At 46.7% G+C, this 23,381-nt stretch overlaps 1 protein-coding gene and 3 pseudogenes across 3 annotated transcripts; 3 read left to right on the top strand and 1 right to left on the bottom strand.

Annotated features, from left to right (window-relative positions):
* Positions 1 to 1,513: 1,513 nt before the first annotated feature.
* On the top strand, positions 1,514 to 23,381 carry LOC136486228 (protein Rf1, mitochondrial-like; annotated as a pseudogene).
* On the top strand, positions 1,681 to 3,016 carry LOC136486227 (protein Rf1, mitochondrial-like; annotated as a pseudogene).
* Positions 3,424 to 6,230, top strand: LOC136486224 (metacaspase-9-like). 3 transcript variants are annotated; one of them, XM_066483097.1, is made up of 4 exons: positions 3,424 to 3,599; positions 3,806 to 4,054; positions 4,402 to 5,286; positions 5,375 to 6,230. In XM_066483097.1, the coding sequence occupies exons 3-4, from the start codon at positions 4,920 to 4,922 to the stop codon at positions 5,992 to 5,994; spliced, it is 987 nt and encodes a 328-aa protein (XP_066339194.1). In that variant the 5' UTR covers positions 3,424 to 3,599; positions 3,806 to 4,054; positions 4,402 to 4,919; the 3' UTR covers positions 5,995 to 6,230. The 3 variants fall into 3 exon arrangements, with proteins under 3 accessions (XP_066339194.1, XP_066339193.1, XP_066339195.1); XM_066483096.1 differs by having other exon boundaries at positions 3,806 to 4,556; positions 4,663 to 5,286; XM_066483098.1 differs by having other exon boundaries at positions 3,806 to 4,575; positions 4,663 to 5,286.
* Positions 20,771 to 22,914, bottom strand: LOC136487118 (uncharacterized; annotated as a pseudogene).

The raw sequence follows: 23,381 nt of genomic DNA, 5'->3' as shown, positions 1-23,381 counted from the left end.
TGGTGCGCGCAAGCACCGAGTGGTAAGAGGTATACAAACCTCACTAAACACTAGGCTTAAACCTAGAGCAAGCGCATAAGTGGGGGTCTAAACAACCTAAACACTTCGCAAAGCACATACGCTAATCACCTAAGGAATCACTAAGCACTATGCAAGTGGATATCACTAAAATGGTATATTATCACCCTTGGTATGTTTCCTCAGCTCCACTCTACTCAAATGGCCGGTTGGGGATCTATTTATAAGCCCCACCGAGAAAGTAGCCGTTGGGGGCGAAACCCAGCTTTCTGTTACTGACTAGACGCTGCTGTCGTCCTGACCGAACGCGTCCGGTCGTCCCGACCGTTAGAGCGCGCGTGCTGATTGGACGCACTGCCGAGTCCGGTCACTGTTGATCGGACGTGTCCGGTCGTGCTATCGCCGCTCTAGAACCTCTCTGGATTCGATCGGACGCTGCAGTTCCTACGTCCGGTCGATTATCCGCCAGCGTCCGGTCAGTTCTGAATGTGTTGCCAGGATGATGAACAGTGTCATCGTCGCGTCTAGTCACTTTTAGTCCTCAGCGGCCGGTCGCTGCTGCTGACGCCTGCTGTTGTCGAGCATCTTGATCGGACACGTCCGGTCGCTATAAGGGCCGCGTCCGGTCACCTCTGTGAAGCTCGTTTCTTCGCGATCTTGCGTCCGGCTTGGTTCCTATCTTCGTGCTTGGACTTTGCTTGATATCTTGGATCATCTTTTGTGCTTCTAGGGTCTTGCTTAAGATATTGATCATCGGATCATCATGTCGCCTTCGTCTAAGTCACGTCTTGCACCCTATTGAACTACAAAACAATCACTTGCAAATTCATTAGTCCAATTTGGTTGTGTTGGTCATCAAACACCAAAATCCAAAGTAAATGGGTCTAGTGTCTATTTTTCTTACAAATACGTTTGACTTTTTTGACTCCAAGTTTGACCACTCGTCTTATTCAAAAAATCTGTGCAAATTTTTGAATAAAACGAGTGGTCAAATTTAATGTCAAAAAAGTCAAACGTCTTATAATTTGGGATGGAGAAAATATTTATCTATGGAGCGCACTACTAGTAACTCGATCTTACAATTTGAAAGAGAGTAGTATATCTATCTCCATGCTGAACGAAACAAATAGCATTCCTCCTTACTTGTTTGGGCTTCAGTGAGAAGTTCTAAAAAAATCTGGCAAAAGATATAAATATAAGTTTATTTTTATGAAACCAAATTTTTTAAAAATGTTTGCTTTTAAAGCAATGACCTAACTTTTCAAACTTGCTTCTCAGAGAAAGTCCTTTTTAATTGATTTCTATTGCTTTATTTAAACAGTACGCTCTCGTACGTGTCATGTGAATGTGATGAAAAAGAAAAGAAAAAAGAAATAATAATAGAATAGAAGACAAGAGACAGAGCACTTGGAGCCTCCGCCCCCCCCCCCCCCCCCCCCCCCCCCCCCCCCCCGGCACGTGCGCCCGGCGACCAACCCGCGCATCCCCACGCCGCTGACATCGTGTTCCAGATCTACGCTCACGCACTCACATCCTCCCACGCGCAGCAATCGCGGCTCCCCGCCCACCTCACGTAAGCCGCTCTGCTTCACCGATCCGGAGGCGGACGCAGCGCCGCCCATGCCTCTCCGCGCCGGGCCAGTAGCCGCGCGCGTGCCCGGCCCCCGTCGGCATGTCGCGCCGCGCGAGCGCCGCCGGTGACAGGTGCCTGGAGCTGGAGCGCATCATCGCGGGCCGAGCAAGGTCGGGGAGCATTGGCCTCGACGACGCGCTCAAGCTGTTCGAGGAATTGCTGCCCCACGCCCAGGCCCGCCTCGGTTCGTGCTTTCAACCACTTGCTTAACGTTGTCGCTCGCGCCCGATGCTCTTCAACCTCCGAGCTCGCCGTCTCCCTCTTCAACGGGATGGCCCGTGCCTGCTTCAACAAGGTGCGTCCAGACCTGTGCACGTACAGCATCCTAATTGTCTGTTTCTGTCGCATGGGTTGCCTGGAGCATGGCTTCGCCGCCTTTGGCCTCATCCTTAAGACAGGTTGGAGGGTGGATGATGTAGTCATCAATCAACTGCTCAAGGGCCTCTGTGACGTGAAGAGGGTGGGCGAGGCCATGAACATATTGCTCCGGTGAATGCCTGAGTTTGGCTACACGGCGAATGTAGTTTCCTACAACACGGTTCTCAAGGGTTTATGCAATGAAAAGAGAGCTGAGGAGGCACTTGAGCTGCTGCACATGATGGCTGGTGATGGACATGGAAGCTGCACACCAAATGTTGTGACATACAGCACCGTTATCAACGGTTTGTTTAGCGAGGGTCAGGTGGAAAAAGCTTACAACCTGTTTCTTGAAATGCTGGATCGGGGGATTTCGCCAGATGTTGTGACATACACCACGATGATTGATGGCCTGTGCAAAGCTCAAGCTGTTGACAAGGCCGAGGGTGTCCTTCAGCAGATGATTGATAAAGGTGTCAAGCCAAACGTCCAGACATATAACTGTCTGATCCTTGGGTACCTCTCTACAGGACAATGGAAAGAGGTGGTCCGAATGCTCGAAAAAATGTCCGCACATGGTCTTCAGCCAAATGTTGTTACTTATAGTTTGCTGCTGGATTATCTCTGCAAGAATGGAAAATGCTCAGAGGCCAGAAAGATTTTTGATTCCATGATTAGGAAGGGCATAAAACCTGATGTAACTATCTATGGCATTCTTATTCACGGGTATGCTGCTAAAGGAGCCCTTGCTGATTTGTCTGATCTCCTAGATCTGATGGTAGCAAATGGTATTTCACCTGATCATTACATCTTCAACATAGTGTTCTATGCATATGCTAAAAAGCAATGATAGATGAGGCAATGCACATTCTTAGCAAAATGAAGCAGCAAGGATTGAGTCCTGATGTAGTCACTTATGGAACATTAATTGATGCACTTTGCAAGTTGGGAAGAGTGTATGATGCTGTGCTTAAATTCAATGAGATGATCAACAAAGGGGTGACTCCTGACATTGTTGTTTTTAGCTCCCTGGTTTATGGACTATGCACCGTTGACAGATGGGAGAAGGCCGAGGAATTATTTTTTGAAATGTTGGATCAAGGAATCCGTCCCAACGTTGTGTTCTTCAACACAATAATGTGTAACTTGTGCAAAGAAGGACGGGTCATGGAAGCCCAGAGTGTCATTGACTGGATGGAACGTGTAGGCATGACACCTGATGTTATCTCGTATACTACATTAATAGGTGGCCACTGCTTAGTTGCTAGAACTAATGAAGTGGCAAAGTTACTTGATGTTATGCTCTCAGTTGGCTTGAAACCGAACATTTTATCCTATAATACATTGCTTCATGGCTACTGTAAAGCTGGCAGGATAGATAATGCATATTGTCTTTTCTGAGAAATGTTGAGGAAGGGAGTTACGCCTGGAGCTGTGACTTACAATACTATACTGCAAGGTTTATTTCAGACAGGGAGATTTTCTGAAGCAAAGGAACTCTCAGGGAATTGGTTAATATAGAACTCTCTGTTAACTGCATTATATTCAAGCAGCTGATGTCACTATTGTAACAGCATCAACAAGAGAGAAGGTAATAAGAAAAAAAAAAAGCTCAAAGCTGAATTCTCTGGCCTTCCCACTGAGAAATACTTTTTGGTCCATAATGAATTGTTGATTACTTGGGCTAAACTATGAGAGCAGAGTTCTGATTATTTGTTGCTATCTCTTGCTTGATGAGTTTTACCTTTTCACGTGCCTTTTGTGCCCCTGTTCACTTATGTGTATCCTCTCATGAAGGTGGCAGCAAGAACAGTAAAACGCTGAGGAACGACCGTGGGAGCATCAGCAAGAAAAGCAGACAAGCAGTAGTGCAGGGGTGACATTGAGCAAACTGCAGCTGCTTAGCTTGGGCCTCATCTCTCCTTGCCCCGACCCTCTTTCTGGTCACCCTGCTTCATATTTCTATGAAACTAGTGGTGGATCGATGCTATTGGAGCACTCAAGGTTTCAAATTTTTAATCGAGCACACTATCTCAACAAGTCCATGTAAGTAAATTTGCACTCGCCATTATATTCTTTTGACAGGTTGTGAGGGAGGTCATACATATTTGCAAAAAAAAAAACGTTATATAATTCATATAGTGGTTTTCAAATGATGGAAATAACTTTCGTCTTCTTCCTCACAAACGAGGAATCAAATCAGCATGCTTAACTAGAAAAAGGAGTTTCCACGCTCTGACGTTCACACAGCAGGGCTCACAACACCATGGAAGTTCAAAAAGCAATGTCCCAGTAGTGATCTTAATTCGGATGTCAACGTAAACTGGCTACTGTTGAATCATGTTTATTTACTGAGCTATAAGTAAGGTTATATACTAATTAATAAAATATAGATATATACTACTAGTACACTTGAAGGGGCCGACTGGGACTGCAAATTCATTTCTTGCACGCAAGGTCCCCGGCTTAAAAAGGATTGTTCTTGACGACCGACCGACCTAATTGCACTGTGGACGTCTCGGCAAGATGATGAATGGACGAGATGTTGGTTCGTTCGTTATCTTCCTGTACGTACATTCTCGATCGTTACGACAAGTCGTCGATCGTCCTTAAGGTTTTTTATACACACACCTAGCTACGTACGTCTTTGCCAGGTTCGGATGAATTTGTGCGTGATGGTTCATCCAATCTCATCTCACTGCAAGTGCGTGCATGCAATGCAAGCAAGCCAGCCTCAGTCAAGTCCAGCTGCTTGCTTTACTCCAAAGTCCAAAGGCAAATCTTCCTTATTGTTAGCTTGCATCCACAAGGCAAGCAACAAATGAACGAATCCAAGACAATGGAGGTATCTCACTGAAGCTAGCACACCGTACCAGAGGTATCGAGCTAGAGCTAGAAGAAGAAGACGACAATGGAGGCGCGCGAGGGGAAGAAGAAGATGCTGGCCACCCTGGTGGGCTGCAACTACGCCGGCACGCCGTACGAGCTGCAGGGCTGCATCAACGACGTCCACGCCATGCGTGCCGTCCTCCTCGACCGCTTCGGCTTCGCGCCGGGCGACGTCACCGTGCTCACCGACGACGACCGCGGCCGCGGCGCCGCCGGCGTCAGGCGCGCGCTGTCCGACATGGTGGCGCGCGCGGCGCCTGGGGACGTGCTCTTCTTCCACTTCAGCGGCCACGGCACGCTCGTCCCGCCCGTCAGCGGCAGGCCACGCCGCGGCCATGGTGACCGCAACGACGAGGCCATCGTGCCCTGCGACTTCAACCTCATTACAGGTTCATGTAGGCGCGTCATCCTGACCTCTGACTGACATAGTGCGTGACTGACATGCCTGTATGCACGCACGCGACGTCGGACCGGCAGACGTGGACTTCCGGGAGCTGGTGGACCGCGTGCCGGCGGGCGCCACCTTCACCATGGTGTCCGACTCGTGCCACAGCGGCGGCCTCATCGACCAGGAGAAGGAGCAGATCGGCCCCACCGCCGCCGCCGACCCCGATCTCCACGCCCACGCTGCTGGCCGGTTCCTCCCGTACGCCGCGGTTCTCGGCCACCTGTCCGGCACGTCGGGCATGGCCGCGTCCCACCACATCACCGACCACCTCGTGGCGCTGTTCGGCGCCGACGCCAGCGCCAAGTTTCACCTCCACCGCCACGACCACGATGGCAACAGCAGCGGCGCCTCGTGCACCGAGGGCGCCGGGATCCTGCTGAGCGGGTGCCAGACGGACGAGACATCGGCGGACGTGGCGGGGGACGACGTCGCGGCGGTCGGCGGCAGGGCGTGCGGGGCGTTCAGCGCCGCGCTGCAGGCCGTGCTGGCGGCGCACCTGGCGCCGATGAGCAACCGGGAGGTTGTGCGCCGTGCCAGGGAGGTGCTCAGCAAGCAGGGGTTCCAGCAGCACCCCTGCCTCTACTCTAGTGACGCCAATGCCGACGCGCCGTTCCTGGGCCAGCAGGAGACCAAGGCCAAGAGCAACTGAGCAAGGAGGAAGCCGCCGCCGCCATGCTCAAGACCTCTAGTAGTGTGTAGGCGCCGTTCCTGCTCTCATGCTTGATCCCCTGCCATTTGTGCTTGTGCTTATTATTATTTATTACTGAAATATTCCCTCAATTCCAAATTATAAAATGTTTTGGCTTTTCGAGATATATTGATTTTAATATGTATCTAGACATAGGGTATATCTACGTGCATAGCAAAAACTACGTATCTAGAAAAGCCAAAATATCCTATAATTTAGAACGGATTGAGTAACTGCGTTGCATGCGGAGAGAAATAGGAGCCCTGCAACATGATTATGCATGACAGAATTCTCCTTTTATTGTCCACTATTTATTTGCAATTCTGTGTGCAACTCTATCTTCATACTAAACCAAAAAATACTCCATCAATTACAAATTATAAGACTGTATGATTTTTCTAGATACTCCCTCTGTCCACAAAAGAATGCAATTCTCGTTTTTCGAGAAGTTAAACAGTTTGAATTTTGACTAAATTTATATAAAAAAGTACTAACATTCATGATACAAAATAAGTATCATTGAATTCGTTATAAGATATATTTTCATAATAAATTTATTTGGAGACATAAATATCAATGCTATTTACTATAAATTTGGTCAAACTTGAACTAGTTTAACCGACACGAATCCCATAGTTGTATTCTTTCCTGGATAGGAGTGCTTAGCTTTTACAGTAAAAAAATATATTAAAAAAATAAAATATCTTGTAATTCAGAACGAAGAAAATCACATTTATTCTTATCGGCCGTGTTTGTTTGGGCTTTCATGAGAAGCTGCAAAAAAAGACAAAAACTATAAATAATACTCCTGTTGTCCAAAAAAGAGTATCGCTATGGAGTTAATGCTTGCCAAACTTCCTTCAATTTAACTAGATTTATAGAAATATTAACAAAATTTATTTTTCAATAAGCTTATTATGAAAATATATTCGACGATTCATCGAATAATACCAATTATGCACCATAATTTTAACATTTTTAAATATATATTTGTATAAAGGTAATAATATTTGACTTCTTAAAAAACGATAACGACACAATTTATCGGACGGAGGGAGTAAGTTCACTTTTAATATACAAATTTATAAAAGATATTTGCTTTTTAAGAAAACCCTAACTTTTGAATCTTGCTTCGGAAAAAGTATTTTTAATCGATTTTCGTTTCTTTATACCGGAGTATGCTATGCGTACGTGTCATGTGAATGTGATGAACGAAAAAAAGAAACAGCACAAGACAGGAGGCCCGGATGCCCGTGCCCGCACTCCATTCTGCGCGCCCACGCGGGGGGCCACTCCACCCAAACGTCACCGGCATCGAGAAGAGGGGGAGGGGTGGCACTCGCCTGCACCTCTGGTTCGATATAGGACCCGCGGTGTGCCTCGGCCACAGGGTCGTATTGGATGCCCAGCCGACGCCAGGAGGAGGAGATGCTGAGGTGAGGGCGCAGAAGACGAGGAGGGATATGCAACACCCGATCAACTTCTGAAACATCAGGATACAGCACTTGCAACATGCGTGTGAAGACAGATGAAACATGCGTCGGAACATGTGCAAAAACACCTGAAAACACATGAAACCATTGTAAAACATACGCAACTTTTAGATAAAACACTTGCAACATATATGTGAAACATATTTAATATCCAGATAAACACACTTGCAACATACCTCTGAAAAAACAGATGAAACATTGGGAATAGAAGCTTGCAACATACGTGTACAACCAGTGGAACATCCCGATCTACTTTTGCAACATGACACACTTGCGACATACCTATGAAACACTTGAAATATACACTTGCAACGTGCGTTCTCCACCCTTCTTCTTCCGTACGACGCAACGCAGAGCTGAGGAACGACCGGTTCCGGCAAGCCGGTGGCCGAGGATGGTGATGCGGCCCCGCCTGCGCCTGACCTGGTCCTGGCCAGTGACGAAACCCTCTCCTGGCCACCTGGCCACATGCAGCAGTCGGCACCTGCACGCCTGCGTGACTGCTACTGGGTTGGCTCGGCCAGCCGGCGGCAACGACGAGTGGCTAGACCCCGGTGGTGGCGAGGAGGCACAATGAGGCGCGAGGAGCGTAGTGGTGCGGCAGCTCAGAGGTCTGCTCTCCCCAACCATGGCGGACGCAAGGCAGAGAAACGAATAATGAGAGAGATACCGGTTGGGGGCGCGCACTAGAGGAAAGCAGGGTGCGGCCGGAGCGAGGAGTGAGAGGCGCGGGTGGAGAGCGCGATAGGCGGGGGCGAAGAGCAAGCGGCGCAGGATGGGGCACATGACAACAGCGAGGCGGAGTGGGCGTGAGATATCAGGACAGACGGACGCTTGCACCACAGCATCTCCGAATAAATAGCATTTTTTCACATTTGTCGTGTTTGTTTTAGTCTAGTGAGAAGCTGAAACAAAAATAATCTCTGGCAAAAGCTATAAATAAGTTCATTTTTAAGAATCCAATTTTTCAATTTTTTTTTGATTTTTAAGCAAATACCAAACTATTGAGAGCTGCTTTTGGGGAAAAGTTTTTTTTAAAAAAAATCTATTTCCATTGCTTTAAACCAGAGTACGTTCTGCATACGTATCGTGTAAATGTGATGAAAGAAGTAAGTAAATAAAGAAAAAAGAAACGCTCCTGTTGAGAAATCGATTTGTATGAACAGAGGCACAGGATAAACACAGAGAGATAGGGAGGAATGGGAGCTCTCTTTATTTTCTTCTCTTGCTTCTGGTTACCCGTGTGCAAAGGAGACCCTAGGTCTCTTATTTATAGAGCCGGAAGCAGGCCAACGGGCAAGCAGCGATGCCCATTGGATACTCCCATAGATGCTTCACTCCTCCCATTTGTTTGTCCTTTGTGCTTAATAATAATATGTCTAAATAGTGATTCACCCACACCAAGGTTTCACAACACTTCCCCTTGGGTGAATCGTGCTTGTGTACATGCCTCGTCAAAAACTCCCCCCAAAAACCCAGTGGGAAAAAAGGGTAGGAGAAAAGAGTACATCACACGCGCAGGCTGTGTTGCACCTGTTGCCTCGTTAAAAACTTACGTGAGAAAATCCAGTGGGAAAAAACTTACCAAGAGAAAAAGAGTACAATAGTTTGATCTTCAGAATCGGGTCTTCTGGACCAGATTACGATCTTCTGGATCACAATTATGGAATATTATTCAGGGAGCCTTCTCCCCCTGAGCCCAGCAACTCTTTAAGTCGTCCCATACCCTTTCCAGGGACACATATGTGGAAGCTAGGGCCTGGCAGAGACTTTTGTGAACAAATATGCTAGATTGCATATGACTCAATTTGCAGGATATTTATTTCCTCGCTCTTTTGGAGCTCATGGGGATAAAAGAACTTTTCAGCAATATGTTTTACGATATTGCTCTTCACATAGCCCATACGTATTTGCGCAACACAAGCAACATTATCTTCATTGATAATGCTGGGGGAGCTTTCAAAGCTCAGGCTACATGACTTCTGGATGTGGCCGATCATCCATTTGAGCCAAACACATTCTCATGTGGCTTCATACAGGGCAATTATCTCTTAGTGGTTGGATGATGTGGCAACCAAGGTCTGCTTCACATACTGCCATGGCTGCACCACCACAGAGAAACACTAAAAACCAGTATGTGATCTGGCATTATGCGGGTCAGATATATAGCCAACATCCACATACCCCACCATGGTTGGGACTTGGTTCTTCTGGAACCATAGACCAAGGTCTTGGGTACCTCGTAGGTACCTGAGGACAGTCTATGCGCCAACCCAATATCTTCTGGTTGGTGCAGCACTATACCTTGCCAACATCGAATGCAATACCAGGCCTTATGTAGTTCGCTAGGTACATTAGTGCTCCAATGGCGCATAAGTAGGGAACTTCAGGTTCCAATACTTCCTCATCATTATCCTTGGGTCTAATTTGGGACTTATCCACTTCTAGGGATTGGCCACCATGGGGGATTTTAGAGGGAGGCATTTGCCCATGTTGAATTTCTCAAGTACCCTCTCTGTAGACTGGTGCACGTCCACTGCTTCAAGGAGGTGCTTAAGTTGTAGGCTCAAGCAGAACCATATCTCCATTCAGGAGGAAATTATTCAAACGGTTGAACCACATCCTTCTGGATTGTTTCAAGCCTTACGGCGACCGTTGTAGGTGGATGTTATATATGTTGCAGTTTTGATTCAGTCCAGGGATATCAGTCCTTCATGGAGACTCATGTGGATCTCTGAATCAAGTGACCCATATAAGTATGCGGCCACGCGTTTACCAACTGCATTTTTTTATTCAAGTTAGCTGCCATAGATATTAAGTATCGTAACGTTTGTGCCACTCATAACTGGAGAGAAAGTTTCATCGTAATCAAAGTCGGGTCTCTGCGAGAACCCTTGTGCCACAAGCCTCGCTTTGTGCCATGTTTATTCCTCTTCAGAAGGAAGACCCATTTGCATCCTTCAGGGATGACTTCTGGAGGTGTTCGGACTGCAGGCCCAAAAACCTCTCTTCCATAAAGAGAGCGCAATTCTGCCTTAATTCTAGCTTTCCATTTGTCCCAATCTGAGTGCTTCCGGCACTCTGCCATACACTTTGATTCTAGATCCGGATCCATTGAGCCAGCAATTTTTGAGGCGAAATATTTGTCGACAACAGTGGTCTTTCAATCTTATGACTCTCCCGATTTCACATAGTTAGTGACGATCTCATCATGCATATCCTCTGCTCATTGTGATTTCCCATAACGATCGAGCTAGGGCGTTCCGATCTTCTCATGTGATATTATACGTGCGACGCAATGGGATTTCCATCTTTAGGATGGGGTCCTTCAGGGACCATCTCAACTTTAGGTTGAGTTGCCACTTTAGGGGCTCCGTCTCCAGGATGGTGTCCTTAAGGGATGTTCTCAACTGAAGGTTGAGCTTCTTCAACTGAATCCTTAAGTGATGCAAGTGGCTTGGACTTTTGTCTACACGGACATCTCCGTGGAACCTTGTCCCGAGCACCCGGAGGTCTCCCCATCTTCCTAGGATCGGAGGAGACAACAGAGTTAGTAACCTTCTGGGTAATCTATACTGCAGGTAAATGCGACCTTGTCACTCTTATGATCAGTGAAGGCATTTGGCAGCTTATTTGCAAGACTTTGCAAATGTATAATCCTCTGAACTTCTAGTTCAAATTTATTAGTGTGTACTAGTGCGTGGGTCGAAGGAATGCATCCCAGTTGCATTCCATGCAATTTCATCCCAGTTACATTCCATGCAATTTTTCGGCATGCTTCTTGATGCCTATCTCCCCCTAATGCTGGGAAATGTGATCAGCGTACCGAGCCATATGAAGATCCCAGTCATATGCTTTAAATATGAGGTCTCATAACCAACATATATACCTAGCTTCCGGTGGGGTCCCATTAATATACGCTGAGGTGGTGGTACTGGCACATATACCGCACAACTAAATATACGCAAATGGGAAATACTTGGTTCTTAAACACGCACTAGTTATTAGGGGAGAGGTGTGCAGTTGGCCTGAGTTGGATCAGTGTTGCAGTGTGCAGCACTACATGGACCCAACTGCTAGTTGGCAGCCCACAATTCTACAACAATGGTAATGTAATCCACTTGATCCTTTGATCAATGATTCAGTTAGACCATTTTATGTGGCTCATCCCTAATCATTACGAGGGATGGCCTAGTGACTAGCTTCACTTTTGCATATGCGATGTGATGAGGACATGACACCCATGCATATGACCATGTTTGGTGCATGGTATGGAGGGATAGGAGGCCAGCAAGGGTGTCCAAGTCAAGAAGGAGGCCCGAGGCTAATTCGGTTCGAGTCCCCGAGGTGGAGGCCCAAAGCAACTCAAGTTGGAGTCTGCCTCGGCCTCCAGGACCAGTCTGCCTTAAACTGGTCACCCAGGACGCATCCGGACTCCATTTTCGATGATCCACATATGGTTGGAAAGATAATTTAATAAGGAAGCTAATCCAAGTAGTCTCACATCAAAAGCCCTTCAGAATCAATGGAAATCGTCAAAATAAGTTAGCGTCCAGAATCTGTCAGGGTGCTGCGACACCGTCTTTTGGTCCGTTGGACCGTGTATCGTGTTTGGGCCCATTAGGGGGCGCATCCAGGGTAGGCGACGACCCTAAGACCTTTATAATCATACGCCACCACTATCATTAGGTTTTGGGTTTTGCTTAGATTATTCTGTCAAGAACAGTTTCGCCGTTCATCGGTTTGTGAAACCCCAACTTCGTGAGATTAATCATTCATCTGCAATTTGGTTGCTTTCTTTCTTGTTTTTGCTTGTGTTCTTCATTGCGCAGGCAGGGATTAGCCTTCTTGGCGAGGTCAACCGGATCCGTGTCTCGGTTGATAACTAGAGGAGTTGTGGTGCTAAGATTGCAGGGTTCGATCTTTCGATCTGAAGCCGGATCGGTGTGTCATTCTCCGCCACAACGATAGTTACCAGTACCTGATGAAAGATCGGGATCCCCGTTCCCATTAAGTGGTACTCAGAGCTAAGGTATACCGTCAGGTTCACATTTATCCCCTAGTTTTGAGTGTTTCGCATTCGTCCCATAGTCCAGTGCCATACTTTTATTTCATGTCCTAGAACCTTCCGCGCCATAGCCTTTGCATATTTCAGTTTCAGAGTCCGTCGTGTTGAGTTTGTGTCCGGGTCAAGGTCTTGTTAATGGTTAGGTCATGTTAGAGTCCAGTTCGTATGTTTTCCCCCATCATTTCCATTAAATCTTTGCTGCTGTGACCAATTTTGCGCACATTGTTCTCGTTTTATCCTCTAATTTGGAGTCAATTCTTAAAACTGGTCTAGTTTTCGCAAACGAACTCTGATTTCGACGTTCCATATATCAAAATCGATCTGAAAAAAAATTACGGATCCGTCCATCCCTGCCTTTGCAGGGTTAGAAAATTTTAAATTGGTCAAAAACTGGTCACAAGATCCTCTTTTCGTGGTCACAAGCTTTTTGTTGATTTTGAGCACGTCTTCTGAAATTTTCATAGGCCACGTCTTTCACTTTTTTAAGCTCATATTTTCTATGGCTACTTCTTTTGTGCTCCTAAGTGAAGGAAAAATATCAAAAAAATCAAATAAAAAAGTCAAAATTTCCCCAAAAAAACAATGACAACAAAAAAAATAGAAAAAACAGAGGGGCAAAAGAGGAACAATATCTAGAGGAGCACATAGAGAAGACCAAAGTGAGCTGTGTTAGCGTGTGCTATCTAGTTCCTTGTTTGTGTTACTATTTCCATCCACAATACTTGTTTTTCACACACCTGTCACCTTGCTATCCACCATACTTTTTTGTCACACACCTGGTACTTGGAACATTTTAGACCAGCAACGAGAACAAGTACTTTGAACTATAATTCAGCATTACTTTCTGTTACTGACTTGTGTGCCATATATACATATGATTCTTTGTGTGCCTTTCAAGCTCCACAAACTCTTCAGATTAGTACAGAAAAGGGGCCTTGCAATCTCGGTACCACTGCCTCATAGGTATCATGAACCAGCCGCCGGTTGTACCATCCACTGCTTGCGTTGGTAAGAACTTTGTAAGAGCTTGGTAAGACGCTTCCACTTGCTGTGAAAAGTGACACCACTGCAACCACATAGTCATTTGATAGGGATAAAATTTTTATGTTGTCTTTTGTTGTCTTCTAATAATGACAGGTTGTTCATATCCACTGACTTATGATGGTATAGGTGCTGATGAGTACATGGAGTGGGAAACTACCATAGATAACATATTTGCTACTTGCTTTATGTGTCGAAGGAGAAAGGTAAAAAATGCAGCTAGTGTTTTGCAACATTCTGCTTTATCTTGGTGGGAGTCTTTAGATCCTTTTGATAAATCTCAAACTTGGAATGATATAAAACTCCTTATGCGAAAAACCTTTGTTAATCCACCTCCTGTTTTGACTTCATATGCTGAGGTGAACCATTTAGAGGAAGAGTCCGTTGTTATTCCTCTTGCTATGACTAACCTTCTGCAGGATAATGTACATAAGCCAGAGGATGACATGGAAGAAAATGAGGAGTTCACAACCTCATATGCAAATTCAGAACCATCACTTCATAATACACCTATTACTCCTGCTGAGAACACATGTAATGCCCATGGTGCTACACTCACAGAAGGTGAGAATTATTTTAACGTACTAAAATTTTCCACAAACCATGATATCATAGAGCAATTGTTAGTAGAACCCTCTCTTGATTTATCTCTGTCCCATGATAATTTGCTTGAAGTTCCTTGTGATAAAGATGAATTGGTTGATAATGCTTCAGTTTTACATGTTTTGGAACCAATCACTTGTGCTGAAAATAAACATGTTATTCATATTGTTACTAAAACTGATGAGTTCAAACTGTTGTCTTCTTTACATACTTTGGGTTACATTGAATTTGATATTTTGTGCAACCTAGATTGTTTTGAGGAGAGCCTTTTTAAATATGTTGATTTGCCTTGGTTTTCTAAACACACATATCATGTTGTTGGCAAATATAACAACAAGGAACAATATATGATACATCGAGTATACATTCGTAGTAATATGAATTTCCCTTTTATTGTACAAGATTATGATCGTTTAGAGGGCAGCCATAATAATACAAATATTTTCTCATGTTCCTCAAAGAAACTAGTTCACTTCCAAGAAGGGGAGCATTGTTGGTTGCTACCTATGTCTGCTAGACCATCTATTCCTGCATTGTCTTTGGTTAGTTCTAATCTTTTGCAGGATAGTGTTGACATACATCATGTGCATTCGGATCATGGAGTCTACATGCTTGCTAAAATTTTTATGCGAGATGACATGCTAGAAACTTGGAAACATGGTCACATTCTTTCTCACAATTATTTTAGTTCCCTTTGTCTTCGCAACCACATTCTCCTTTATGTTGTGTAGGATCAGTTTCAAGCACAATCGACGTCGAGGACAGCTTTTCGTCAAGAAGGGGAGGATGATGAGGACATGACACCCATGCATATGACCATGTTTGGCGCATGGTATGGAGGGATAGGAGGCCAGCAAGGGTGTCCAAGTCAAGAATGAGGCCCGAGGCTAATTCGGTTCGAGTCCCCGAGGTGGAGGCCCAAAGCAACTCAAGTTCAAGTCTGTCTCGGCGTCCAGAACCAATCTGTCTTAAACTGGTCACCTAGGACGCATCCGGACTCCATTTTCGACGATCCATATATGGTTGAAAAGCTAATTTGATAAGTAAGCTAATCCAAGTGGTCTCACATCAAAAGCCCTTCAAAATCAATAGGAATCGTCAAAACAAGTCAACGTCTAGAATCTACCAGGGTGCTGCGACACCATCTTTTAGTCCGTTGGACCGTGTATCGTGTTTGGGCCCATTAGGGGGAGCGTCCAGGGTAGGCGACGACCCTAAGACCTTTATAATCATATGCTGTCGCCATCATTAGGTTTTGGGTTTTGCTTAGATTATTCTGTCAAGAATAGTTTCGCCGTTCATCGATTTGTGAGACCCCAACTTCGTGAGATTAATCATTCATCTGCAATTTGGTTGCTTTCTTTCTTGTTCTTGCTTGTGTTCTTTATTGCGCAGGTAGGGACTAGCCTTCTTGGTGAGGTCAACCAGATCCGTGTCTCGGTTGATAACTAGAGGAGTTGTGGTGCTAAGATTGCAGGGTTCAATCTTTCGATCTGAAGCTGGATCGGTGTGTCATTCTCCGCCACAACGATAATTACCAATACCTGACGGAAGATCAGGATCCCCATTCCCATTACGATGCAAATAAAATCTTTAGGATTAGAGAAGTCTCTATGGCCAGCAGAATTGTTGATAATTCTTCTCATCATACCCAACTCAGGATGACCCAAACGGTCACGCCATATTTTTCTGAATAGGCTTTCATCGCAACATATCCCTCAATGGGTTTTATGTAGTACAAACGTGGCTCCCATGAGGTACGAGAATTTGGGGATTTAGCATATCCTACGAAGGGAAAAGCCAACAATCATAACTTTAGGGCTGTAAATGCACTTCAGAAGCATGCCTGGCCATTTAGCATGTTACAAATGCTCTTCAAGAGCAAGCATGGCCAAACTCTACTAGTATTTGCGGACATTGCACTATGAACATGATATCTTAGGGATTACTATAGGTCCCGCAATATATCAAAGTCATCCACAAGAAGGTCATCCTCACTTTCGTCCATTTAGACGTCTTTGAAAGGATCAAGATGCCCAAGAGGGGGGTGAATTGGGCTAATTCTACATTTTTGCAATACTTAAGTCCTACACTTAGCCCATTTCACCCCTTGTGCATAAAATGTGCTTATATTGTTTTCCCACACAAAAGTTTTGCATCCTAGGTTCCAATCCTACTCTATCATGGCAATTCTAGGAATGTAAAGACATAAAATGAATTGTTCAAATGTAAATGCTCAAAGTAAAGAGAGGGAAAGGAACACGGCGATGTTTTCCCGAGGTATCGGAGAGTCGCTGTGGGGGTACGGCCCCTGGTATCCACAAGACAAGACATGGGCCGCACCATCTGAGGTGGCCCAGCCCACAAGATCAAGGCGTGCACGGCGCTGCTCAGCGTGCACCGCAAGCTATTGTATAGTACCAAATAGGATACTTTACTTATAACCCTACCCCTCCAGAGTATATAAGAAGAGGTAGGGGTCCCCTAGCGGACAAGATAGATCAAGCTACTTGGTCGTCCAGATCAATACAATACACCAAAGACACAGGATGTAGGGTATTACGTCGATCAGACAGCCCGAACCTGTCTAAATCGCTGTCTCTGCGCCTTGTGTCACCATCCGGTTCCTGATTACGCGCACCCCCACCGACAAATCTACCATCGCGGGATACCCCTCAGTGAACTACCGAGCATATTCTGTCGATAGTTGGCGCGCCAAGTAGGGGTGTGCGCCTAATCCTCCGGTGAGCCAGATGGACCTCAAATCAACAACGCGTTCTCATCGTCAATCTCGTGGAGATCCATGTCGGTCCACGACGACGATTCATCGTTGGCTACACCAGCCCCAACGACAGCAGATCCGATCTCGGAACCACCTCCGAGGTCGCCTTCACCAACAACTCACCGTCCGCCAGGTGCTCACCGTCAACGCCGACCAGATAATGCCATACGCCACCGACCAGACATTCTGTCTAAAGCTAAGTCACGCTTTAATATTCTTCTAAATATTCTCCGATCTTCGTATATCGTCGTAATGTTTCTCCAAGCTGTTTTCTCCATATTTGCTCTCCAAACAATTTTTCGAACCCTCGAACAGTCATGTTGATGCTCGGACGCCTCCAGAGACGGCCCTGTCTCTGGCTCCTCCCTACACGTGCACGAGCGTCTGCCCTCTGCGTTATGGGTGGTCGGCAGCGGCTCCTTAGCGACGCTTTGTTCTTCCTACATGCGCACGGGCTCCGTGCCCTATGTTATGGTTAACGGGCTAGCTAGGGCTGGAGACTCAGCTACACACTAACTGTTCGGGCGGTTTATATTAAATATAAATATATTTTCGCTTCAACTGATCGCCAACGACGCCAGAGACTCCTCTCTCCTCGGTGCTCGGACATCGCCAGCGACACCAGGGACTCCTCACTCCTCGGTGCTCGGACATCGCCAGTGACGTCGGGGACTCCTCGCTCCTCGGTGCTCGGACATCGTCGGGGACTCCTCGCTCTTCAGTGCTCAGACAACGCCAACGGCACCGGGGACTCCTCGCTTCTCGGTGCTCGGACATCGCTAGCGACACCGGGGACTCCTCTCTCCTCGGTGCTCGGATAACGCCAGCGGCGCTGGGGACTCTTCTCTCTTCGGTACTCGGACATCGCCAGCAACGCCGGGGACTCCTCGGTGCTCGGACCTCGCCAGCGACGCCGAGAACTCCTCGGTGCTCGGACATCGCCAGCTACGCCAGGGACTCCTCGGTGCTCGGACATCGCCAACGACGCCAGGGACTCATCGGTGCTCGATCATCGCCAGCGACGCCGGGGACTCCTCGCTCCTCGGTGCTCGGTCATCGCCAACAACACTGGGGACTCCTCGCTCCTCGGTGCTCGGACATCGCCCGCGACGCCGGGGACTCCTCGCTCCTCGGTGCTCGGACATCGCCAGCGACGCCGGGGACTCCTCGCTCCTCGGTGCTCGAACAACGCCAGCGACGCCGGGGACTCCTCGCTCCTTGGTGCTCAGACATCGCCAGTGACGCCGGGGACTCCTTGCTCTTCAGTGCTCGGACAACGCTAATGGCGTCGGGGACTCCTCGCTTCTCAGTGCTCGGACATCGCCAGCGACGTCGGGGACTCCTCTCTCCTCGGTGCTCGGATAACGCCAACGGCGCCAGGGACTCCTCGCTCCTCGGTGCTCGGACAACGCCAGCGACGCCGGGGACTCCTCGCTCCTTGGCGCCCAAACATCGCCAGCGACGCCGGGGACTCCTCGCTCCTCGACGCTCGGACATTGCCAGCGTCACCGGGGCCAGCGACGTCGTGGACTCCTCGCTCCTTGGCGCCCAAACATCGCCAGCGACGTCGGGGACTCCTCGCTCCTCGATGCTCGGACATCGCTAGCGTCGCCGGGGACTCTCGCTCCTCGGTGCTCGGACATCGCCAGTGACGTTGGGGACTCCCCGCTCCTCAATGCTCGGACATCGCCAGCGATGCCGGGGACCCTCGCTCCTCGGTGTTCGGACATCGCCAGCGATGTCGGGGACTCTCGCTCCTCGGTGCTCGGACATCGTCAGCGACGCCGGGGACTCTCCTGGTGCTCGGATCTTGCTACGTCTCATCGGTGTGCTATCAAGCTGCTCCATGCTGTTCAGATCAGGGTGCTGGTCTTGGGCAGCACGTCTGGGGTCTTGATACATGCATATCAGACGACGTCGGCAAGCTTTTAGACTTCTTTTTCTTTGACCCTGCTACAAGATTCATTCTTCATCTTCTAGCAGGCTCGGGGACTAAGTGGGCACACTTCACCTTGTGGTGAGTGTGTGCTTTTCTCATCTCGAGGCTATGCCCGGGGACTGGCTGCCTGCTCGGCTGGTCTTCTACTTTCTGACCCTGGCACCACGTGACTACGTCACCTACTGTCAGGCTTAGGGACTAGCTGTGGGGGTATGGCCCCCGGTATCCTCAAGACAAGACATGGGCCGCACCATCATAGGTGGCCCGGCCCACAAGATCAAGGCGTGCACGGCGCTGCTCGGCGTGCACCGCAAGCTATTGTATAGTACCAAATATGATACTTTACTTGTAACCCTGCCCCTCTAGAGTATATAAGGAGAGGTAGGGGTCCCCTAGCAGACAAGATAGATCAAGCTACTTGGTCGTCCAGATCAATACAATACACCAAAGACACAGGACATAGGGTATTACGTCGATCAGACGGCCTGTACCTATCTAAATCGTTGTCTCTACGCCTTGTGTCACCATCCGGTTCCTGATTATGCGCACCCCCACCGACAAATCTACCATCGCGGGATACCCCTCGGTGGACTGCCGAGCATATTCTGTCGACAGTCGCCACTCCCCACTAGTCCTCGTTGGAGCACCCGCACAAGGGTGTAGCTCCCCCTTGATCTGCGTAAGGATCAAGTGCTCTCTACGGGCTGATTCTTTGACACCCCGTCGCGGTGAATCACCCACAACCCCTCACAACATGACTTGGGTCATCCACAAGCTCCGTCGGATGATCACCAAGCTCCCAATCACCACCGAGCCATCTAGGTGATGGCGATACCAAGAGTAACAAGCACAAACTCTCACTTGACCAAGATAAGCCTAATGAAAAAGGTGGATGCACACTTGCTACTCCCTATGCACTAATGAGATCCTTAATCTTGGATTATCAAATCTCAATCACCCCACTAGGCTCTTGCTCTTCCTTGCACTCCAAAGGTGTTTCTCAGCTGAACAAATGGGCAAGAGACCTCCCATGGATGAGTGGAGTAAGTATTTATACCCCCTCATTCAAAACATAACATTTGAAGGCTGAGTCATCACTCTATGGGCTAACCGGACGCTCCGGTCAGTTATACCCGCCACTGTGTCAGAGAGAGCCATTAAGCTCTGATCGGACTCTAATCAGCGTCTGGTCAGCACCCACAGGATGCATCCGGTCAAGAAAAAACCTCTCTGGAGTCGACCGGACGCAGGCACCTCAGCGTCCGGTGCTCCTCCACTCAGCGTCCGATCAGTACCAGATGACTACAGTTGATCAAATGAACTGACCGAACTCACCCTCCAGTGTTCGGTCACAATCAGACCAGCGTCCGGTCAGTCATTTTACCCTCCATTCACTTCCAACTCAAAATCCTATGTGAATGAAGTTGACTCCAATTGATCTTAGGGCTATTCCTGAGCTACCTAGTGCTAGGTTTGATAAGTGTGCACCACACCTAACCCACTAGACTCACCTAGGTCAAGCTACTAGTCCATACCCTCCTTAATAGTACGGCCAAAGGAAAAACAAAGTCCTAAACTACTCTAAGTGTCTCTTCAACTCTAAATGACACTTAGAGCTAGCCGTCCTTAACCTTGTCGTCTATCCTTTAAAACCGAAAGGAATTCCATCGACGGGGGCATGAAAACCATAATTGCCCAATCAATTGCTATTACCATGACCTAACTTAAATTGTCTCTACAAAACACACGTTAGTCATAGTAATCTCGTGTCGTCATTAATCACCAAAACCAAACTAGGGGCCTAGATGTTTTCAGTCTTCATCATTTCTCTTTGCGTCGACAAGTATGTCGTTATGTTCCTGAGCTTCAGGCTCAGTGGTGAAGTGGGACTTATGTGAACTTTCTACGTCCTTGCTTCTAGAAGGACTTTGTAGAGCTCAACTAGGTGTTTTGGGGCACGACAATTGTGGGACGAATGTCCTGTGCCTCCACATCTATAGTAGTGATCCCGGTGCTCAGATGTTTCACCTTTTACCTTCTTGGGTTCACTTTTACCCCTGGGCTTTCCCTTTCCTTTGTTTTTAAACATGGCATCTCATTTCCCCTTCCATTTTTCCTTTCCATAGCCTCTTTTGCAGTTGCGAGAAATTTCAGCAACATTGGCGTGTGCTTCAGGCACAATCGTGAAACTAGTAGGTCGTGCAGAATGATTGTTCATGAGAACCTCATTCTTTTTCTCTGCAATCAATAGTACTATTATCAACTCAAAGTACTTGGAGTACTTTGAGTTCATGCACTGCCGGTGTAGTACTATGTTGCCGGGATGGAGGTTAGAAAGAGTTTTCTTGACCATATCAGCGTCAGTGATCTTTTGGCCACATAGACACAGTCTCGACACAATTCTTTGTAAAGCAGAGTTGTATGCCGCCACAGACGTACAGCCTTGGAAGCGTAAGGTGATCCAGTCCTGTTGTGCTCCAGAGAGCACAATTGATTTCTGCTGGTTGAAGCGATCCTTTAGGAACTGCCATAAAACTAGTGGATCATCCTCATTCATATACTCAGACTTCAGGTCTGGGTGTAAATGGTGTTGCCGTAAGTGCAACGCCTTTGCTTTATCAGGTTCTGTGTGCTCTTTCTTGCCAGCTTCAGGCTGAGCAATAACGTGATCGAGGCACATGCTGTCGAGTTTGATCTCGACGTCGATGGCCCACGTAAGGTAGTTGCTGCCGTCCACGGCAAGCTCATCAAACTCCTTCTTCGTAATGTCCGACATGTCTGCACAATTAATGTACAGGATCAGCGAATGTCGGTTATACATAATCTTCAGGATTACGACTATGTGTAATCTTCAGGATCACACAATCATGTATAGTCTTCAGGACTATGTTTTCCCCCAAAATATCTCAAGCATATAATCTTCAGGATCATACGCAACTCATATATTAAGAAATATAAACTTGCAATAAAATAAATCTGCAGGATTTAAATAAGTAAATGCAAGAAAGCAAATTGCAGTAAATAAATAAAAGTAATACGCAATAATATAAATGCGACTTGTGGTCGTCGTTTATTTATTCGGACTTCAGGCCGTATGAGACAGTGGACTTCAGGTCACTATTAGTTAATGACGGAAAGTAGATGCCATGGATTTATTCGCTGCTATCCCTGCCCATGGTTTAGTTCCCAATGTGGTGACCTATCAGTTAATGATGGAAAATCTCATACAAGAGGGGCTGCTTGATGAGTTTGACAATCTGTTTTTATCAATGGAAAAGAGTGGATGCACTCCAAACTCATACATGCTAAATGCTATAGTTAGGAGCCTATTGGGTGGAGGTGAGATAATGAGGGCTGGGGCTTACCTCTCCAAAATTGATGAGATGAACTTCTCACTTGAGGCTTCCATTACTTCATTGCTAATATCACTTTTCTCGAGGGAGGAATATAAGAACCATGCAAAGTCCCTACCTGAAAAGTACCATTTTTTTTATGAGGTCAACTAATGAGGATTATGTCAAACAAAATAAATCCTCAGCTGAGTGGTAATGTCTACCTCATTCTCTAATTTGCTGGCCCGTTGTGTTGTAACATTTGTTTGATAAAATTCTCTAGGGAAGTATTGTGCTGTTAGTGCATGTCAGCATCATGTTATCTCCTATAAAGTTATCCTGTCTTCAATCCTAGTTTTCCCGCACTAATATCTACTGTTAACAGTGCATGCTGTTCCTGTTTGTAGTTCCATGGATCAGCTAGATCTAATACTCCCTCTTTTTCAAATTGTAAGTCATTTTGGCTTTTCTAGATTCATAAGTTTGATTATGTATCTAGACACAAGTGTATATCTAGATGCATAGCTAAGGCTATGCACCTAGAAAAGCCAAAACGACTTACAATTTGGAACAGATGAAGTATATACTAATGTTTTCTGATGCTTTTGTGGTCCATTTCCCATGGCTTGTTTTCTTTGTTAGCTACAATCTCCTGTTCCTATGCCTTCACTTTTTATTAGAGGAGCCCATGCTAAACTAAACTACCTCAAATTCCGCTTAACTTTTGTATTTACTTTTGTGTTAGACGATCCTCCTTTGGCTTGCGGTTTCCTGAAATCCATGTCATTGATTCCTTGCAGGTCTATGTCTATAAAGAGAGGTCAAGCATTGGAAGTCCCATCATGACCTTCATTTGTGGTGTCAATACTTCTAACCTTCCTGGTTATCTGAACTGGAGCAGTTTGTTTGATGAATTGCATCTCGAGGCTGGAGCGGGGGGTTCTAGCAAAGGCCTGAGTGTTTAACATTATTTTTTGTGCATGACCTTCAAATAATAGCATACAAAGCCATCTTCCAACTGTCAGATCATTGCTTAGTAGAACTCCCGGTTCACTGCTTCATTTTCAAGCAGCTGCTGTCACTATTGTAA

This window comes from Miscanthus floridulus, chromosome 10 (genome assembly GCF_019320115.1).
Source record: "Miscanthus floridulus cultivar M001 chromosome 10, ASM1932011v1, whole genome shotgun sequence".
Taxonomy (NCBI): domain Eukaryota; kingdom Viridiplantae; phylum Streptophyta; class Magnoliopsida; order Poales; family Poaceae; genus Miscanthus; species Miscanthus floridulus.
This window is presented reverse-complemented; position numbering and strand designations above follow the sequence as displayed.